The 16,278-nt window shown below is 44.8% G+C and overlaps 1 protein-coding gene across 1 annotated transcript in view; it reads left to right on the top strand.

Annotated features, from left to right (window-relative positions):
* LOC138515768 (glyoxylate reductase/hydroxypyruvate reductase-like) overlaps positions 1–16,278 on the top strand; it is a 251,739-nt gene that overhangs the window by 146,027 nt on the left and 89,434 nt on the right. Inside the window, exon 3 of the mRNA XM_069630479.1 lies at positions 7,560–7,632. Coding sequence (XP_069486580.1) covers positions 7,560–7,632 — 73 coding nt within the window. The remainder of the gene's footprint in view (positions 1–7,559; positions 7,633–16,278) is intronic.

The raw sequence follows: 16,278 nt of genomic DNA on the forward strand, positions 1-16,278 counted from the left end.
GCTCCCATCAGAACGGAGCCGGAGAGGATTTGTGGCATCATAAAAAGTCTTGCATTCAGGTACTCGGTGTGTTGCAACTCTGCTCCTATGTTGCACATGCTCTAGAATCCCTGTTTCTCTCTGGGCCTTCCTGGCTTTCATCTCTTTCCTGCTTATTGTGTGATTCTGCTGCTGCTCCGCCTATCTTGGCCTCAGTGCTTCTATTTCCCTCTATCCATTTTCTTCATTGCTAGCATGTTGGTGCTCCTTGAACTACCCGTACCTGGGAACTACTGTATCTTTGAACTCAATTATCTAGTTGGTTCCTCTTGGAGTTTCCTATCACGATCAATTGGAAATCCTGTGTCCTGTCCTCATTGGAAAGCTTACCAGCAACAGTTATCCTATCATCTTCTCCAGAGTCCCGCCTTCCAGGGCAACAGTTAAGGATATTTTATTTCTCCCTGTGAGGGTTTTCCTCCTTATATTCGGGGTTGTGCTTCAAGGGAAGCCCCCAGCACTCTGTATCTATCCAGAGAGGAAAGGGGGCTTCTTGGGCAGACAGGCCTTATCTCTTTGCAGAGACACTACTAAGGTAAGGCCTGTCGCTGAAACCTACTCTATCTTGTCGCTCTGTGCTCTGTTGATTCTCTCCCAATATCTCTCTCCCTTCCTTTTTCCTACATCCCTCCCTCCTTTTCCACCCACTGTCTCCCCTCTCTCACCCTGTCTCTCCTCTGTCCCTCCGATGTTTCTCTCACTAATTATTATTATTTTTTTTCTTTTTTCTTTAGATTTGCAATGCACATAAGCCTGCAGGCATCAAAGCGCACAAAAAGACAGGTCTACCTCCACCCTACAATATTAATCCCTACTACTTTACTCGGTACCCATCCAGGTCAATCTTTCCCTGCTCCCCTCTCCCAGGAGGTGGTACACTCAACAAAAAGCATAAAAGATGGTCTAAGCCCCATCTCTTTCTCATGTGCGGGTCTACTAGGATTTTGCAATGGCCTCATGCAGTGGTGAGTAATGCAGTTCAAGTCTCAGTTGGCATGAGGGTCTCTCAGACTTGCCAGCTAGTAAGTTTTGTGGGGAGCTGGTTGCAGCTTTGTAATATATAAGCATAGTACCCATAAGCAGTTTGGAGCATTCTGCATATGCGTTGGCCTCTGTTCTGCTCCGTGGCTGTGCGTCCCATAACGTATTCCCTTCAGGATATTGCCATTTTGGGTTTGTAGGTACACGCCGACCCTGTGAGGCTTTCGATTGGCTTATCTGTCGGCTTTCTACCAGAGGGCATGCTGGGATATGTAGTTTTCTTGAATAAAACAAAAAGAAACTGCGCAGCATCGCACAAGACAGGTATGGGGTGATTGTCAGTGGTATTCTGGACAAGCAACCTGGCACTATAAGAAGGGCCACAGATTAGGGCCCTCCCAACTGCCACCTTCCCCCTCTGGGGCAGGACTGGATCTGGCTTCGACCATAGTAGGCCTTCCACTCCAGGCTGAGAGTGGTCCCCATTTCCTCTTGACAGAGTCAGACTACTGACCCTGTCATGGAGCTCAGTAATCAATGGTCTCCACCAAACTAATCTGTGGAAAGTGTATGTACATACAGAAAGCAACTAAATGAAGTTTGCATTTCAAGAAATACACAATCTCAATGTTATAATGCAGTTATCAGGATCCACTGCCCCCAATTACAAGCTGAACAATTCCCATTCCCCATCTTTTTGAAATTGGTAATTATCATAGCAATTCCTTCTAAAGCCTACTTCTGGGGTCCCTGTTTGTGTAACATAGAAAGGCTTCCCCATTCTGTCTTTACCGCTTTAGCAAGGCTAATGCTCCTGATGCCACCCGCTTCCTACTCAACCATTAGTTTGGGTTCAGATCTGCCCATCTCTCACAAACTCTACAAACACTGCCTTTGTTTCCTTTCATTTCTCAAATTACCTCTGTCCTTCGAGTTGACCACTGTCTTATATTTTGTATTTGTGTTTATTTGAAGAACAGGGTTGTCAATTTTGATCAGAAATTACTTACAATATGATATTTACAGATGACAGAGACATTCCCCCAAAGGATGCCTGTACAGTAGCACAAAGATTAGCACAAGTGGTGAGCCATTTTATGAGGGCGTAAGAAAAACCATGGACAAAGAAAGAAACAATATTTACAAGAAGGTGGTGGCTTACAAAAGTAACATCAAGCTATGAGGACAAATGATTCAAACTAAAGAGGAGTTCTACATAAATATACAAAATTACATAATTACACATCACTGGAGGGATGGTGTGGTCAAGTAGATAGGATTGGTGAGAGGGTGTGGTTGGGGCATCCCTCTTTAGCAATTAATTAAGGTTAAGCAGAGCTTTGAAGAGATTCACTATCTGGATGGCTTTGATTATGATGGCCTTGGGATCTGGTGGAGCAGAGCGAGTAGGCGGAAAGACCGGAAGCGAGAGGAGGCAGGGGGGAGTGGCATTGGAAAGTGGGGTTGAGTGCCGAAGAAGGAGTGATGGGAACGAGATTGTGAGTAGACAGAGGTACAGTCAAACAGCTTCTGGGGAGCATAACCATTGATATCTTTTTAGACCAGGGGAAGTAACTTTAAAAGGGAGAGCCAACAATCATGTTGTCTATAGATGGGGGTGGTTGGGTGGGGGTGGGTAGGTTTTAGAGAGTGCAAAGTAGCAAAGATGCCGACTTTTTCTAGAGGGAGGCATGAATAGGGGGAAAGAACAAGGAGTAGGCTCGAACAATAGTCAAGTTTCTGAGCACAAGGGTGGAGATTAGAGTTTTCATAGATTGGTTAATAAGAAATTGACGCATTTTCTGAATGTTAAGAAGGATAATATGAACAGCAGAGGCAGTGGTAGTGAGGAATTGTTGCACCTGGACGACACTATCAAAGAAGGCCTCAAGGTTGCATGCCATGGCGAGAGAGCAAGAAGCTCAGGTGGAAAGGGGAATGGAGAGGGGTGGGAAGGGATAAAATTGGAAGCTGGGAGAAAGATGACTACCATTTTTGAAGACTCCATCTTGAGGCAGTTATGACAAATCCGAGGTGCCCAGCCCAAGGGCCTTGGCCTGGACACCCTCATGTGGACAGTGAAAGGCAGACGCTTCCTGATCCTAAACCTGAGGAAGGTGTTCTGCAGGAGGATCACATGTGAGGGGACACAGGTCAGGAAAATTGGGACAACCCTCTAACCAACTTCCCTAATGATACCATGGTCTTACTGGCCTATTGTAAAATGTAAGCTTTTAATGTAAAACAGAACAAGAACATTAGGGACTTCAAGTCTCATAATGCTCTAAGATCTGGGACGCGGAAGAGGGTCTCAGAGGTGCAGAACTATAATGTGCACTCTAGTTGATTTAATGACCCACACCTGAGCGGGACGTTTACACATCTAAGACCCCCTCTGGTTCAGATCATTAGGAGGAAGCCGTAGGAGACGCCGTGGAAGAAGCAGCTGAGGCAGGTGGAACGAAAAGGAGCTGCTGCTAGATTTGAAGCTGAATGCTGTGTCGTGGTAGTAGCAGAAGTCGGACGTCCTGTGGGATGCAGAGCACGTACAGTGGGATGACTTTCCCGAGGGAGAGAGCAGCTCTCTTTGTTCTGCGGCGGGTGACTCCGGTGTGTGGCGTTCACCAGAGTGATGTAAGAGAAAGTTGCAGATAGCGTGGTCCTTGGCCACAGACGGCTTTATGGATGATGCAGAGGGATTTGAACTTGATCCTGGCAGCAACCAGGAGCCAGTGAAGAGTGTTTAGGGCAGGAGATATGCAGTCCCTGGGCTTGAGACCAAGGATAAGTGTTGCTGTCCTATTCTGGATCAGCTGGAGGGGTCATACAGAGGAAGAGGGTAGATTCAAGAGAAGCCTATTGTAGTAGTCTAGCCTAGAGAGAATCAGAGTTCTGGTAACATTGAGCTTCTGGGAGAAAGTGAGAAAATTGGGACTTCATGGCAATGTCCTGAATCTGAGGGAGGAAGGAAAGAGAGGAGTTGAACATGACTCTGAGGTTTCTAGCTTTAGATGTAGGTGAAAGGGGAGATCCCATAGTGGTTGGCCAAAGTCAGGGGAACAAAGAGGGAGCAGGGGTCCCAATAGGAAGGATCTCATTCCTGATGGCATTGAGACAGAGATCGTTGGAAGTGCACCAGGACTCGATGGCAGCTAGGCAGATCAGGATGATGGAAGATGCAAGTGGGTCAGCAGGAAGTTTGAAAAAGAGTTGTGTGCCATGTGTGTAACACTGGAAGTTTGGGGAGAAGGAGGAAATGAGGAGTTCCAGCTGTGCAAAGTTAGTGTTAAAACCAGGGGGAGAGGTTGGAGCACCACAGGTGGAGAAAAAGGTAATTGAGGAGAAGGTACCCAGAATAACCTAGGACGAACGATCGGTTAGGAAGGAGATATGCCAGTCCAGTGTCTGCTCCGAGATACCCAGGGTATCATGGAGCCGTTTTATGAGGATGGAGTGGTTGACCATGACAAAGGCAGAGGAGAGATTGAGTAGAATGAGGATAGCTGGAGTGTTAGAGTCCAGAGATGCAAGCAGTTCTTCACAGGTGTTTAGAATAGCAGTTTCCATGCCTCTGGATGCTCAGAATCCAGATTGATGGTCGTGGAGGATGCCAACAAGTTCAGGTAAGTGAGGGGAAGCCAGTTTCTCCAGAGTTTCCCAAGGAAGAGGGTGATAGAAATAGGGTGGTAGTTGGCCGGACAGTTAGGGCCTGCTGAAGTCCTTTTCAGGATGGGGTGCACAAGAGAGTGCTTGAGGGAGGAGGGGAAAGAACCAGTAGCAAAAGAGTGGTTGCAGAAGTCAACGAGAACAGGGACAAGATAACCAATGTTGTCCTTGATGGTTCTGGAGGAACAAAGGGAAACCTGTTTGGATGAGACCTTGATAGAGTGGACAACTCTAGTGACCTCATCTGGTGTGACAGGGGAGAAGGAGGAGAGGGGAAAAGGGAGGGTGGGAGGCCATAAGAGGCTAGGGGGATTGGGAGGGGTTGGTGGAAAAAGTAGCAAGGGTGCTCAGGATGTCCAGTGTTTTAGTGGAGAAGTGTGTGGCCAGTGTTCTGAGAGAGGAGCAGAAATCAGCCCATTCAGAGAGGAACAGGGTGGTAGCACCAGGGGGCCTGTAGATCGTGGCAATGGTCAGAGAGGAGGAGGAAGAGATGACCAACTTGCAAACCAGGGTCTCAAAAGAAGAGTAAGGCTGGGTGAGAATGAGGGAGGAAGGAACCCACTCAGGGACGATTAAGGCAACCCCACGACAGCACAGTTAGGTTGTGGCTTGTAAATGATCTTGTAGCCATCGGGGAGAAGGGAGTCAAAAGCAGTGACTGAGCTGGCATTGAACTAAGTCTCGGTAAGAGCGAGAATGACGAGGTCAATGTCTTCAAGAAGAGGCAGATGTCAGTAGACTGTTGGCTGAGTGGGCATTAAGTGTGGCCACGTGAAGGAGGTCTCTGCCTTTGAAGGTTCTCTGAGGAGGAGTACAGGGGTGTGGTACACCAGTTGGAGGAGGAGAGACAGAGGGAGTGGTAGGGGGAGAGGCAGGTGAGAGAAGAAAGTTAATGAGGGACGGCAGGCACTGGTCGAAGAGAAGGAGGTTGGGTTCAGGACGCTGAACCAAGATAGTGCCAGTGTGGTAGACATTAATGATACAGCGGGATGATGAGAAGCCTGCCAAGAGGACTTCCCATTTGGTGCTACCATTAATGGGAGAGGATGTGAAAGGGGAGGAGTAGAGATAAGATGGTGTGTCCATAGGTCTGGGGAGAGGACAGAGATAAGGTTATTGATGAAGACCTGTCTGGAAGTTCCGCTCACATAGGTGTCTGTGATGGGTAGGCCATGGTAGGCACTCATAATGTCTTTTTTGTGCTTTTTCCTTTCAGACTTCATGAGAGATGGAGGATAGGTGATAGTGTAGCAGTTAGAGAAGATAGGAGAGATGTGAGTGCCATCAGGGTGGCAGAGGATAGATGAAGGAGAGAGGGGGAGGCTGCATTGCACAGTCCTGGCCCAAACTCACCAAGTGGCCTAGTTCGAGAATCAGACAGGGCACAAAATGCAATGCAAAATATGGAATGCAGGATATTAAAAACACACACACCTAGGTTCAAGAATCAAACAGGACACACAATGCAATGCAAAATATGGAATGCAGTGTGTTAGAAACACACACACCTAGGCTCAAGAATGAATCAAACAGGGCACAATATGGAGTGCAGGATATTAAAAACACATATACCTAGGTTCGAAAATCAAACAGGGGATAAAGTACAGCGAAGAAGAGAAAGATAAGGTGAGGCAGAAAGGCACAGATATGGTTCAGTTTTGATAGTGGTGGAGGCAGTGGAAGAGTTCAGCCATCACTCACTTGACAGTCTGCAGAGAGCATGGAGGTGCAGGGGTACCGGCTGCATCAGGAGGTTGCCTCATGATTAGGAAGAGGGCAAAAGTAGGGGGGAGCCCTCCCAGTCCTCCTCGGCCCGGACAGGCTCAGACAGGTGCCTTAGATGTGGGCCTTGGGTGACAGCCGACTTCCACCAAATGCATCTTCCCTGATTGTCTCTATCCGGTTATGCTGGCCAATCAGACCAACGGCCAGAAGAGGAAAGGAGGCACTCAGAGGATGCCTTGAGTGGCGGCCATGCTGGAGGGGGGCACACAATCACAAAGCCCAAATGGCCTATTAGGCCAAAGAAGTCAGATAATAAAGTGCTCACAAGGTCTGGTTAGAGCACTGCCTGTATAGATGGCAACATTAGCAGACCGATAAATGTAAATACAAAAAAGACAAAAATAGCACTCTTCTTGTGATGCACATTAATTCACCTCTTTGGGCCCATCTGGGCTTGTAATCGTGCTGCAATGCGAGCGCTTCACCTGCAGCCTCATGGGGAGGTCGGGAGGCCTCAGGTGTGCGTCCAGTAAGCAGCGGATTGAAAAAGGGATGAACAGCTGATCTGGGCTTAGCTGTGGGATTTGAGTGGGAGCCAGCTTCCTCGCCAGCCGGCTTCCCTGATTGGCCCTATCCGGTTCTGCTGGCCCATCAGACCGACGGCCAGTAGGGGAAAGCAGGCACTCAGAGGATGCCTCGGGTGGCGGCCATAATGGAGTGGTGCACACAATACAAAGCCCTAATGACCTCTAATTTTGGCATGATTCTCAGTTCATCACTGCTCCTGCCTATGGTCAATGTGGTCAATGTCACCTGTCAAGGAAAAGGAAAAACAGACTCCTGCTCCAGTGGTTTTCACCTTCGAGGTTTTCATCCGTCCAAGGTCTCTTTGCAACTTCAGCTATACAACTAAAATACCAAATATACTGCAATGTGATTGTTTTGAGCTTCATATCTGTATTAAACTGTGTATTGACAATGAAATCTACAGATGTGGGTTGGGTATCGGCACACTTTCTAGAAAGTGACACTGTGGCCCGCAATGTTGACATGGCATGCTAGGCAAGGGCGCAAAGGAATTTAGCCTCTAACTGTATAGCACCAGATACACTCTGTGAGTAATTCCTTATTTCCTGTGTCAATTATAGGACCAAGCCTCAAAGTGGTCAGCACAATGTCTGTAGGATATGACCACCTGTCACTGGAAGAATTAAAGAAAAGGTAAGGAAAATGGCTTCAACTAATGGAAGCCTGTGGTAACAGATTTGGCCAGGGGTATTCATGAACCATTTGACATGTTTTTAATTATTACATGATATGTTTCATCATGGTATACTGCTTTGTTAAAAGAAATCTCTCTTTTACCTTTAAAATATGAGTGTATATAATGTACAATGGTCAAAATTGTTCACTGTGTGTATAGACATATAAATAGCTTACTATGTCGTATAATATCTTCTCTTTAATCAACTTTTAAATATATGATTGATGTTCCGCAACCATTTGTTGATGTCTCTCCATATATATATTTCTCCCTACTTCTCAAGCTCCTACTTGTTTTACATGTTTCCCCTTGTGTCCCAAAGACTTTCCTCCATTTATCCAATCTCATTTCTCCCACATCGCATGCCCCCTACACATGAACATATTATCTTATCCTACATCCACCTTGCTAGCCCTCAATCGTGCGGTGTCACTTACTTCCATAGGTACAACAATTACAAGGGAGACATGTTTGTGCATACCTTTTCCCACTTAGGGAGCCTCACTACAGATGGGAAAAAAGTTAAGAAAGAAATAACTGAATTAATAATAACCACCAGAAGTTGCTCTGGGCAACTCAATTTAATTGTAATTAGCCTACCGGCACCATTACGGAAGAGGACCAACCATATGCAAGTCAGTCTTGGTCCTACTACCAAAACGATCAGTCCACCCCAAAGTGCTAGGCTATGTTCATTCTGCACTGTACCACAAGCAACCCCAGAAATGTTGAGCCTCTCTGCAGTGCAGCTTGCCTCCCCAAACACAGTAAGGTGGGGCTAAATCAGCAGGGGGAGGAGCTACAGCTGGTCATGTTCCCACTTACCCTAGTCTCCCAAGTCTGGACCCCCCCCCTGGTTTAGCCATGATATCCAATGATGCATAATATGACATAATGCAACAAAAGATAACACACCCAATCTTAATGCAATCTTACATAACGTAAAAATATCTGAGGTCATCCGCACAATTATCAATATGAAGCACACGTACTGTTTCTGCGACCCTTGCCTGTCAAGAGCGGTCAAGTAGAGAGCAGTGGCACAGGCTCTGAAATAAACAGCTGCGTACAATGCATTACCAAAAATCTGAATCGCCCCAACAGTGCAAGAGCAATCCTTGATTATGACACCTCTTAAAAAAGCCCAAACTTGACACAAACATACAACATTCTTGCACATGGTCTTCTTAATACATGTAATTAGAATGGTTGTCCTTAGCCAATACTCAGAATACAAAGAATCCTGCAACCAGCCAAAAATCAAATCGCAAAGACGGCATTGCTTTACCTAAAAGAGAGACGCGATCTAATACTAACATGTCTTACCATTACAATTCTGCTACACCTGTCGGCCACCCTTGAAACAATAGAACACCAAATTCTACTGGACAAAATAAAAGAATCAGGAAAAACTAGAGAGGGATCCCAAAGATGGGTGATCCCTTTCCTGACCAGCCGACACATGAAAGTCTTGGTGGGTGCATTCAACTCACATCAACACACTCACATCATGTGTAGACTCAGAGGGATCAGCTTTCCAACCAGAGGTCTTTAATGTTTACATTTAGCCAGCATTGCCTGCTATCTCAAAAGCAGATTGACTTCCAGGCATATGCAGACGACACACAGCCCTACTAAAAAACATTGAATTCAGGGTCACTCCCATTTACGATCCTCAAGCAAGTGTACTTACCCGTATTGCAACTCTCTAGAATTTTTCTGGCCCCACTGCGCTGCAACCCAAGGTCCAAAAACCTAGGAAGATAACTCTGCTATCAACTTAGCATGGCTGAGCAAATGCGCCAGGTTTTACAAAGAAATATTGCATGAGAGACTTGAATAATCTATAGCACTCCTTGAGGGAAAAGACAGGCTCACAAAGGAAGGGGCATCGTTGGAGAAGAAATCAATCCCGCCGATGCCCCCAAGCCGACCTGACCAGAATGCTATTCATCTGACTGCGAAAGGTTGAGTATGTAACAGCTGAAGCAGTGATAGGCACACTTTCCGCCCCCAACAAATGTCCACATGCCTCTCCAAACTTAATGCATTAAAGAACAGTCTAGAATCAAATTAAAAAACACAGTCACAATGGATTACAAAAAAAGTGTATGGTAAATTTTCCATGGAGTAAAGTAAAATGTGTGTGTAAAACAGTGGTATTCAAACTTGTTCGTACCCAGCTAAATCCCCCCGCTCCCCCTTAGTAAAAATATTGGATCTGGGCCCCGCACATAGGGGTTTCCCCACCCTCTAGGGTGCCCAAATTATGTGCAGAGGTGCCCCAGGCTCTTTAAAATACAAGCAGATTGCCTGCTGCTTACATTTACAATTAAATGCAGTCACTTTAATCTGTTTTCTATTATAAACGGCCATCGTAATCCCTTTGTAAAGAGTCTGGGGTCCTCCTGGACTTCCTTTGGGCCCCCCTAGAGGGGCCATCCTCCAGCGTGAAGACCACCGGCGTGAAATAAGTGCGTAAACATTTTACACATGAATTCTGCTCTGCTCCACATAATCCTTAATTTGTATGGTGGAGACATTTGGTCCCTCATTTGGTGGCTCAGACTGCAGGAAGCTTCGTGCAGGATTTGCGTTGGCCGCATGACAGTTTTGTCACCTGACCTACTCTCTGCGTCATAGCCTAAAGTGAGACAATCCTGCACACACCCAATCATTGGGATTATTTGAAATAGTTGACTCATTGCTTAATATGAGTTAGCAAAAAAGAAATAAAAAATCTACTTTGCTAATAACAGGTGCACACCACCTACTATTTCTCTAAAACATTTCAGCCTGGAATCAAGTGAGACATAGGAGGACAGGGTGCACACAACGAGACAAGGGATGAATGCTTTACTGACCAGCAAAGGAGAGCTGGAAAAACAGAAATCGAGCATTGGACTGTGATTGCAGTGTGCCCACATCTTTGCACGGTGTGTGCCCTCAGCTGCTGGGCACCACAGACACTGCCCTGACTCCTATCTCTTTCTAACGACTTGCCGTGGAGGTGACAAGCATAAAATACTTTCCATATTCTGCCCAGTAAATAACATAGGGCTTCATACCTGCAGCACTTTTATTTGATCAAATCGTGCATGGCATTAGGGTTGCGTGAAAACATAAAAGCGTTCTCAACTGTCACGAGGAGCTCAAGCTAATGACTTCAAATACATCTTTGCCAACGAGTACATCTGCACCCGAGTTCCAGGAATCTCCACAGCAGGTTATCATTATCACGTTCACTGAGATATTTTAATGGATGCGCAGCTATTCGGAGAACGTGTCCCAGTCGGGGGGCCTGAGTGTACGTCACCCCCACGCAGCATGCAGAAGAACGGTCACTGTATGCAGCGAGTGTACTTTGTGACAGGGATGCTGCTAAATTACTCCTTGGTTCAACCGGCCATGTTTGCGTCCACTGGTTCTTCACTCCGAGGGCTGGACTTGGGAGCAAAAGAGACCCTGGAAATAATGATCAAATGGGCCCCATATTAAACATTTCCAGACAGCCCAACCCTTTTCCTATCGGAAAATGTGAAAATACCACACAAGAGTTCACCAGGTTGGAGAGGCCTACCGGGAAATCTCCAGCGTTCTCTAAAAGCCAGTCCACCCCTGTTCACCCCTCACCCTGATTGCCCCACTTTCATCATCGGCATTCACACAGTGATTGCACCCCTACTGAATAGTTTGATGTGAATGCTTTTAAATCACTAGAACACACCTGAACAGTGCTTCCTTAGTCTTGATGGTCAGTGTTGGAACTTCAAAATAATTCAACATAACTGATTGTTTATCTTGCGTTAAATCCATTCATTCTTGTAGTTATGATAACAAATGTTCATTTTACTCCACTTTCTACTCATTTTATTAATCTAGTAAATTTGAAAGGGCTAGTTAGAACCTCTGCAAGCTGTTTTCTGTTTTAGACACATTTGTGGCATTGCCTCTTTAAGGGTACGTCAAGACGATGTCATGACTGTGAATAAAAGGAGCCTCACCCGTCACAGCGCTGACCCAGTGAAACCATCTCTACTGTGCCAAGAACACAGATCAAGAAGCATATCAAATCGCGACTACACACTCAACCTGAGAAATTGGAGTAATGAGGCACAGCCTCAGTATCCAACATCCCCCACTGACAGATCAAAACTGTCAGCAAGACACAGTTCTCTCGACGGGCTTCAGAACGTCTGCAGACTCCATGTAATGGAACTTCTGTCAATGTGTCGATAGGCCTCCAGGCTGACTCTGTGTGACCGCAGTCCTGCTGCCCTGCTGATCTGGGTCAACCCAGATCAGTATGTGTAGCCTGGGTCCCCCAGGCCACTGTCCTGCTATATGACCATGCACTGCTGCTATCCCGGGAGCCCCCGGCAGCTGATGTATTACTGTGTGACCATGGTAACCAGGGTGATCCCTGCAACGGTCTGTGCCGTGTCACCACGGCACTCTATATGTTGCCTGGGTGCCCCCAGCACTAATGGGGCTGGCCTGTGTGACGAACGTAGACTCGTCCTACCTGATCGCATGTAATTCTGATTAACGAATGCGTATTTGAACGCATATAGCAATGCTGCCGCTTGTAATTCTGATTTTCAAATGCGTGTAAGAACGCATAAACCAATGCTGCCGCTGCTGGAAAAACAAACATACCCTCAGCTAATCTCGCTTGTTGAATCTAATGCATTTAGTTAGCTGGTGCTAATACGCCAGCGCTCACCTCTTATTCGAGTGAAGCTGCTATTCTGCGACCCGCGGGGACGCGTGCTCGCGCAGGCTTGAGAGCTTCCTTTAAGGGTCGCCATGGAGATGGTTGCGAGGCGCCACTGTCCAGCTGGGAAGCCGGAGCACGTACGCCTTGCGCCCCACCCCTGGGTGTACACCCTGGGCAGGGATGTCTCCATTGTGACCTAGTGTTGCTTTGGACGCTGAGGTAGATAGAATATTAGAAGAGCAGTCAGAGCTCTTAGGATTCAATTAACTAGCGCAATTCCCATTAGGCAACCATGATTCTATATATTCTCATATTGTGCTGTTATTACATGGTGTAATGTAAACCTGGGACAACGTGAACCTGTCATAAATTGAAGAACCGGAGTTGTACATATTCGCATATTGTGTTGTAATTGCATTTGGAACCTGATACAATGTAAGCCTGGGGCAATGTGAACCTGTCATAAGTTGAAGAACCGGTGTAGCAATAAAAAGTATTAATGTGAAACAAGCTAATTCGCATAAAGACAAGTGTGCAAAAGTAAACAGTAGTAAATACTCAATGCAATGTTCAAAGGCTAAATCAAAGAAAAAGGATCTGAGGCGCAAAGTGCAAAGAAGCAAGTCGCAGGATGTCGCCAATAGCATCAAAACAATTATTCGGGGTATGGCTGCAAAGTTTAAAGGCAAAATCAAAGGCGAAACGTCTCTGGCGCTATGTGCAAAGATGTAAATTGCCGAATGTCACCAATAAGAATTTTTTGAAATATTTTGAGTATTTATAAAAAGCACATATAATTAATCTCTTTGTTAAGCCCCTTTGGTATCAAGGAGCTAAGACGGTCAATCCAAAAGGTTTCACGTTGGTCCATTCTTTTTTGAAAATTCTCATGAAGATCTCTTTTTTCCACTACTTCCAGAATTGCAAATTAAATCTGTGCCAGATTATGTTTCTTATCATGCCAATGTCTGCCCACAGCTGAGATTTTGTTGTTCGGTATACAGGAACTAGGATCATTCCATCTGGTTTTAGCCATCCTCAGTGTTTGCCCAACATAATATAAGCCACAAGGGCACTTTATAGTATATATCACGTTGTGGGAATCACACGTAGCAAAACTTTTCAATTTGATTGTCTCTCCTGTGTAGGAATGTTTAAGAGAATTACCTTTCATTATGTAGCCACAATTACTACAACTTAAGCAGGGAAAAGTACTAATTCTATCCGTGATTTTCTTTTTGTGTGCTGGTTTGGGGTTGACAAGTTTATCCTTAAGATTATGGCTTCGTTGGTAGGCAAATGTGGGGATATCTTTGAATAAATGTTCGACTCGTTGGTCGCATGTCACTGTGTTCCAGTGTTTTTTAATGATGGTTTTAATATGGTTGCTTTGTCTAGAATACTTAGACACGAACACAAGCGGAGGTGAATTGTCTTTCTTGCTTTTTATTTTCAGCAAGTCTTCCCTGTTTTGAGTTGCTGTGCGTGTTTCTGCTGCAGTGACTTCTTCTTTGGTATATACTCGATCTAAGAACTTCTTACCCATTTCTTTGACTTCCTTTTCGTATTCCGTTGGATCACTCACCAGTCTTTCCACGCGAAGCATTTGGCTGTAAGGTAGATTTTTGATATGGCTGGTTGATGGAAACTAAGTCGTTGGAGCAGGTTATTGCGGTTTGTGGGTTTTCGAAAAACAGTTGTCAGATATTCTGTGTTGGTTATACTAATTTTCACATCAAGAAAGTGAATACTTTCTCGAGAGTACTCGTGTGTGAACTGGATCCTAGTATCTTTGCTGTTTAGATATTCAAAAAATTCTAGTAATTCCGATTCACTGCTTTTCCACACTCCAAAAATGTCGTCAATGTATCTAATCCAAATACTCAGGTATTGTTGCCACCGCTGATTGAGTAGAACATATTCTGTTTTGAATTTATGCATAAATGCATTCGCATAAGCTGGAGCCATGGTTGCTCCCATGGCTGTGCCAGCTACTTGGAGATAATATCTGTCTTTGTATCGAAAGTATGAGTTATTGCTTATAAATTCAAGGAGCGCCATTATGAATTCTTTTTGCGCTGGTATTTCTTCTGCCTTAAGTAGTATCCATTCTACCGCTTCACTTCCTAAATCATGTGGGATTGACGTGTATAGACTCTTGACATCTATAGTGAACCAAATGTTGTTAGAGTCGAATGGTATTGAGTTCAAATGTTGTAGAAAATGTGTAGAATCCTTAACATATGTGCTCGTTTTTTGAATGAGAGGTTGTAAAAAGTAGTCCACATATTTACCAAGAGGTTCTAGGATACTGTTCATCCCTGCTACAATCGGTCTCCCCGGTGGTTTCACTGGGTCTTTGTGCACCTTTGGAAGTGCATAAAAGTGTGGTATCCGAGGGTATGTATTGGTCAAGAATGTCTTAGTATGATGGTTGATCCATTTAAGTTCTTCCGCCTTGTCAAGAAGGATTTGCAAGTTGTGCTTAATCTCTGGTGTTGGATCATTCGCTAGTTGTGCATAGGTATTTGTGTCACTAAGTTGCCTTGCGCACTCTTCATCGTAGTCTGTTGTGTTCAACAATACTAAGCCACCACCTTTGTCTGCAGACCTTATAGTCACTGTAGGATCTCCATACAGATCATGTATCAATTTCAATTTGTGTGGTTTCATGTTGCATCTTGTTTTTGACTTAAAATGTATCTTCTCCAAATCTCTCGTCACTTGTTTTTGGAAGATGTCTACTGAAGGGATGGTAATTGGAGGGATAAAGGTTCTTTTACTCCTAAATTCTTTTAAGTCTTCTTCTTTCACGTCTTCTTTGTCTTCCTGTTCCAGTTCGCTAAAGAATACTTTTAGCTTAATTTTCCTGATTAATTTATATAATTCTATTTTGGACTCAAATAATGTGCTGTCGTATGTGACGATGTTTTCTTTTGTTGTAACCTCGTATTTGGTTTTCCTTTTAGTCTTTTTCTTCCCCCTTCTTGTTCTCTTCTTCCTTTGTCTAAAAAAGCTGTTCTACCTCTTGTTGATGCTTCTGATGGTCTTGGAGATCCTGAAGTGCTCAGAAGATTTTCTTCCTCTGTGTTGGTAGGCTCTCCCTCTGTGTCTGTTCCTGAACTGGACGTCTCACTATTATTAGTGGGTTTGGATTTTCTTATTCGAGAACCATACTTATCCATCCAGGTGTAGACTTTATCTTTCAAATAGTCATATGTGTCTCTTTTGAATTTCCAGATCTTTTTAGTTTCAAGTTCCACCTTATATTCTGCCAACTTGGTGTTAATTTCTTCTAAATTAATGTCCACCTCTTCTTTGTTCAATGTTGCCACAAGATCTTTTTCTATCTCTTGAATTTAACTGTTGAGGTCTACCAAATTGTTAGCCAGTTCTTGGATTGTAAGCAGTATAAGGTCCAGAGAGCACTTATTCAGTATAAGCTCCCATTTCTTTACAAAGCTTTTACTCTCTTTACACAACGTAGGGCGTAATTGTATCCGTAGACCGCTCGGGATTCTTTGGCTCTTAAGATATCTCCCTAACGTGATTGCATGCAATTTGCGGTTGATTTCTTTGCGTATTAATTATTCCAATTGTTTGATTTGTTGTTTTGGATCTTGCTTTTTCATGCTATTAGCTCCAAATCCACTGTCCTTAATCAACCCAAGGATTGTATCTGCTTCTTCTGATGTAAAGCCCAACGTATCTGCTCTGTTGGTTGTCTGAGCCTCGATATCTGTGAATGACATTGGCCCTCATTACGACCCTGGCGGAAAGGGGTTTACGCCGGCGTAAACCCTGGCGCACCTTTCCGCCTGACTACGAGTTCCCGTAGCGCCATGGTGATTTTTACGCCTGCTTTTTGCAGGCGGAAAAATCC

Source organism: Ambystoma mexicanum, chromosome 6q, assembly GCF_040938575.1.
Source record: "Ambystoma mexicanum isolate Mex_15411 chromosome 6q, UKY_AmexF1_1, whole genome shotgun sequence".
NCBI lineage: Eukaryota > Metazoa > Chordata > Amphibia > Caudata > Ambystomatidae > Ambystoma > Ambystoma mexicanum.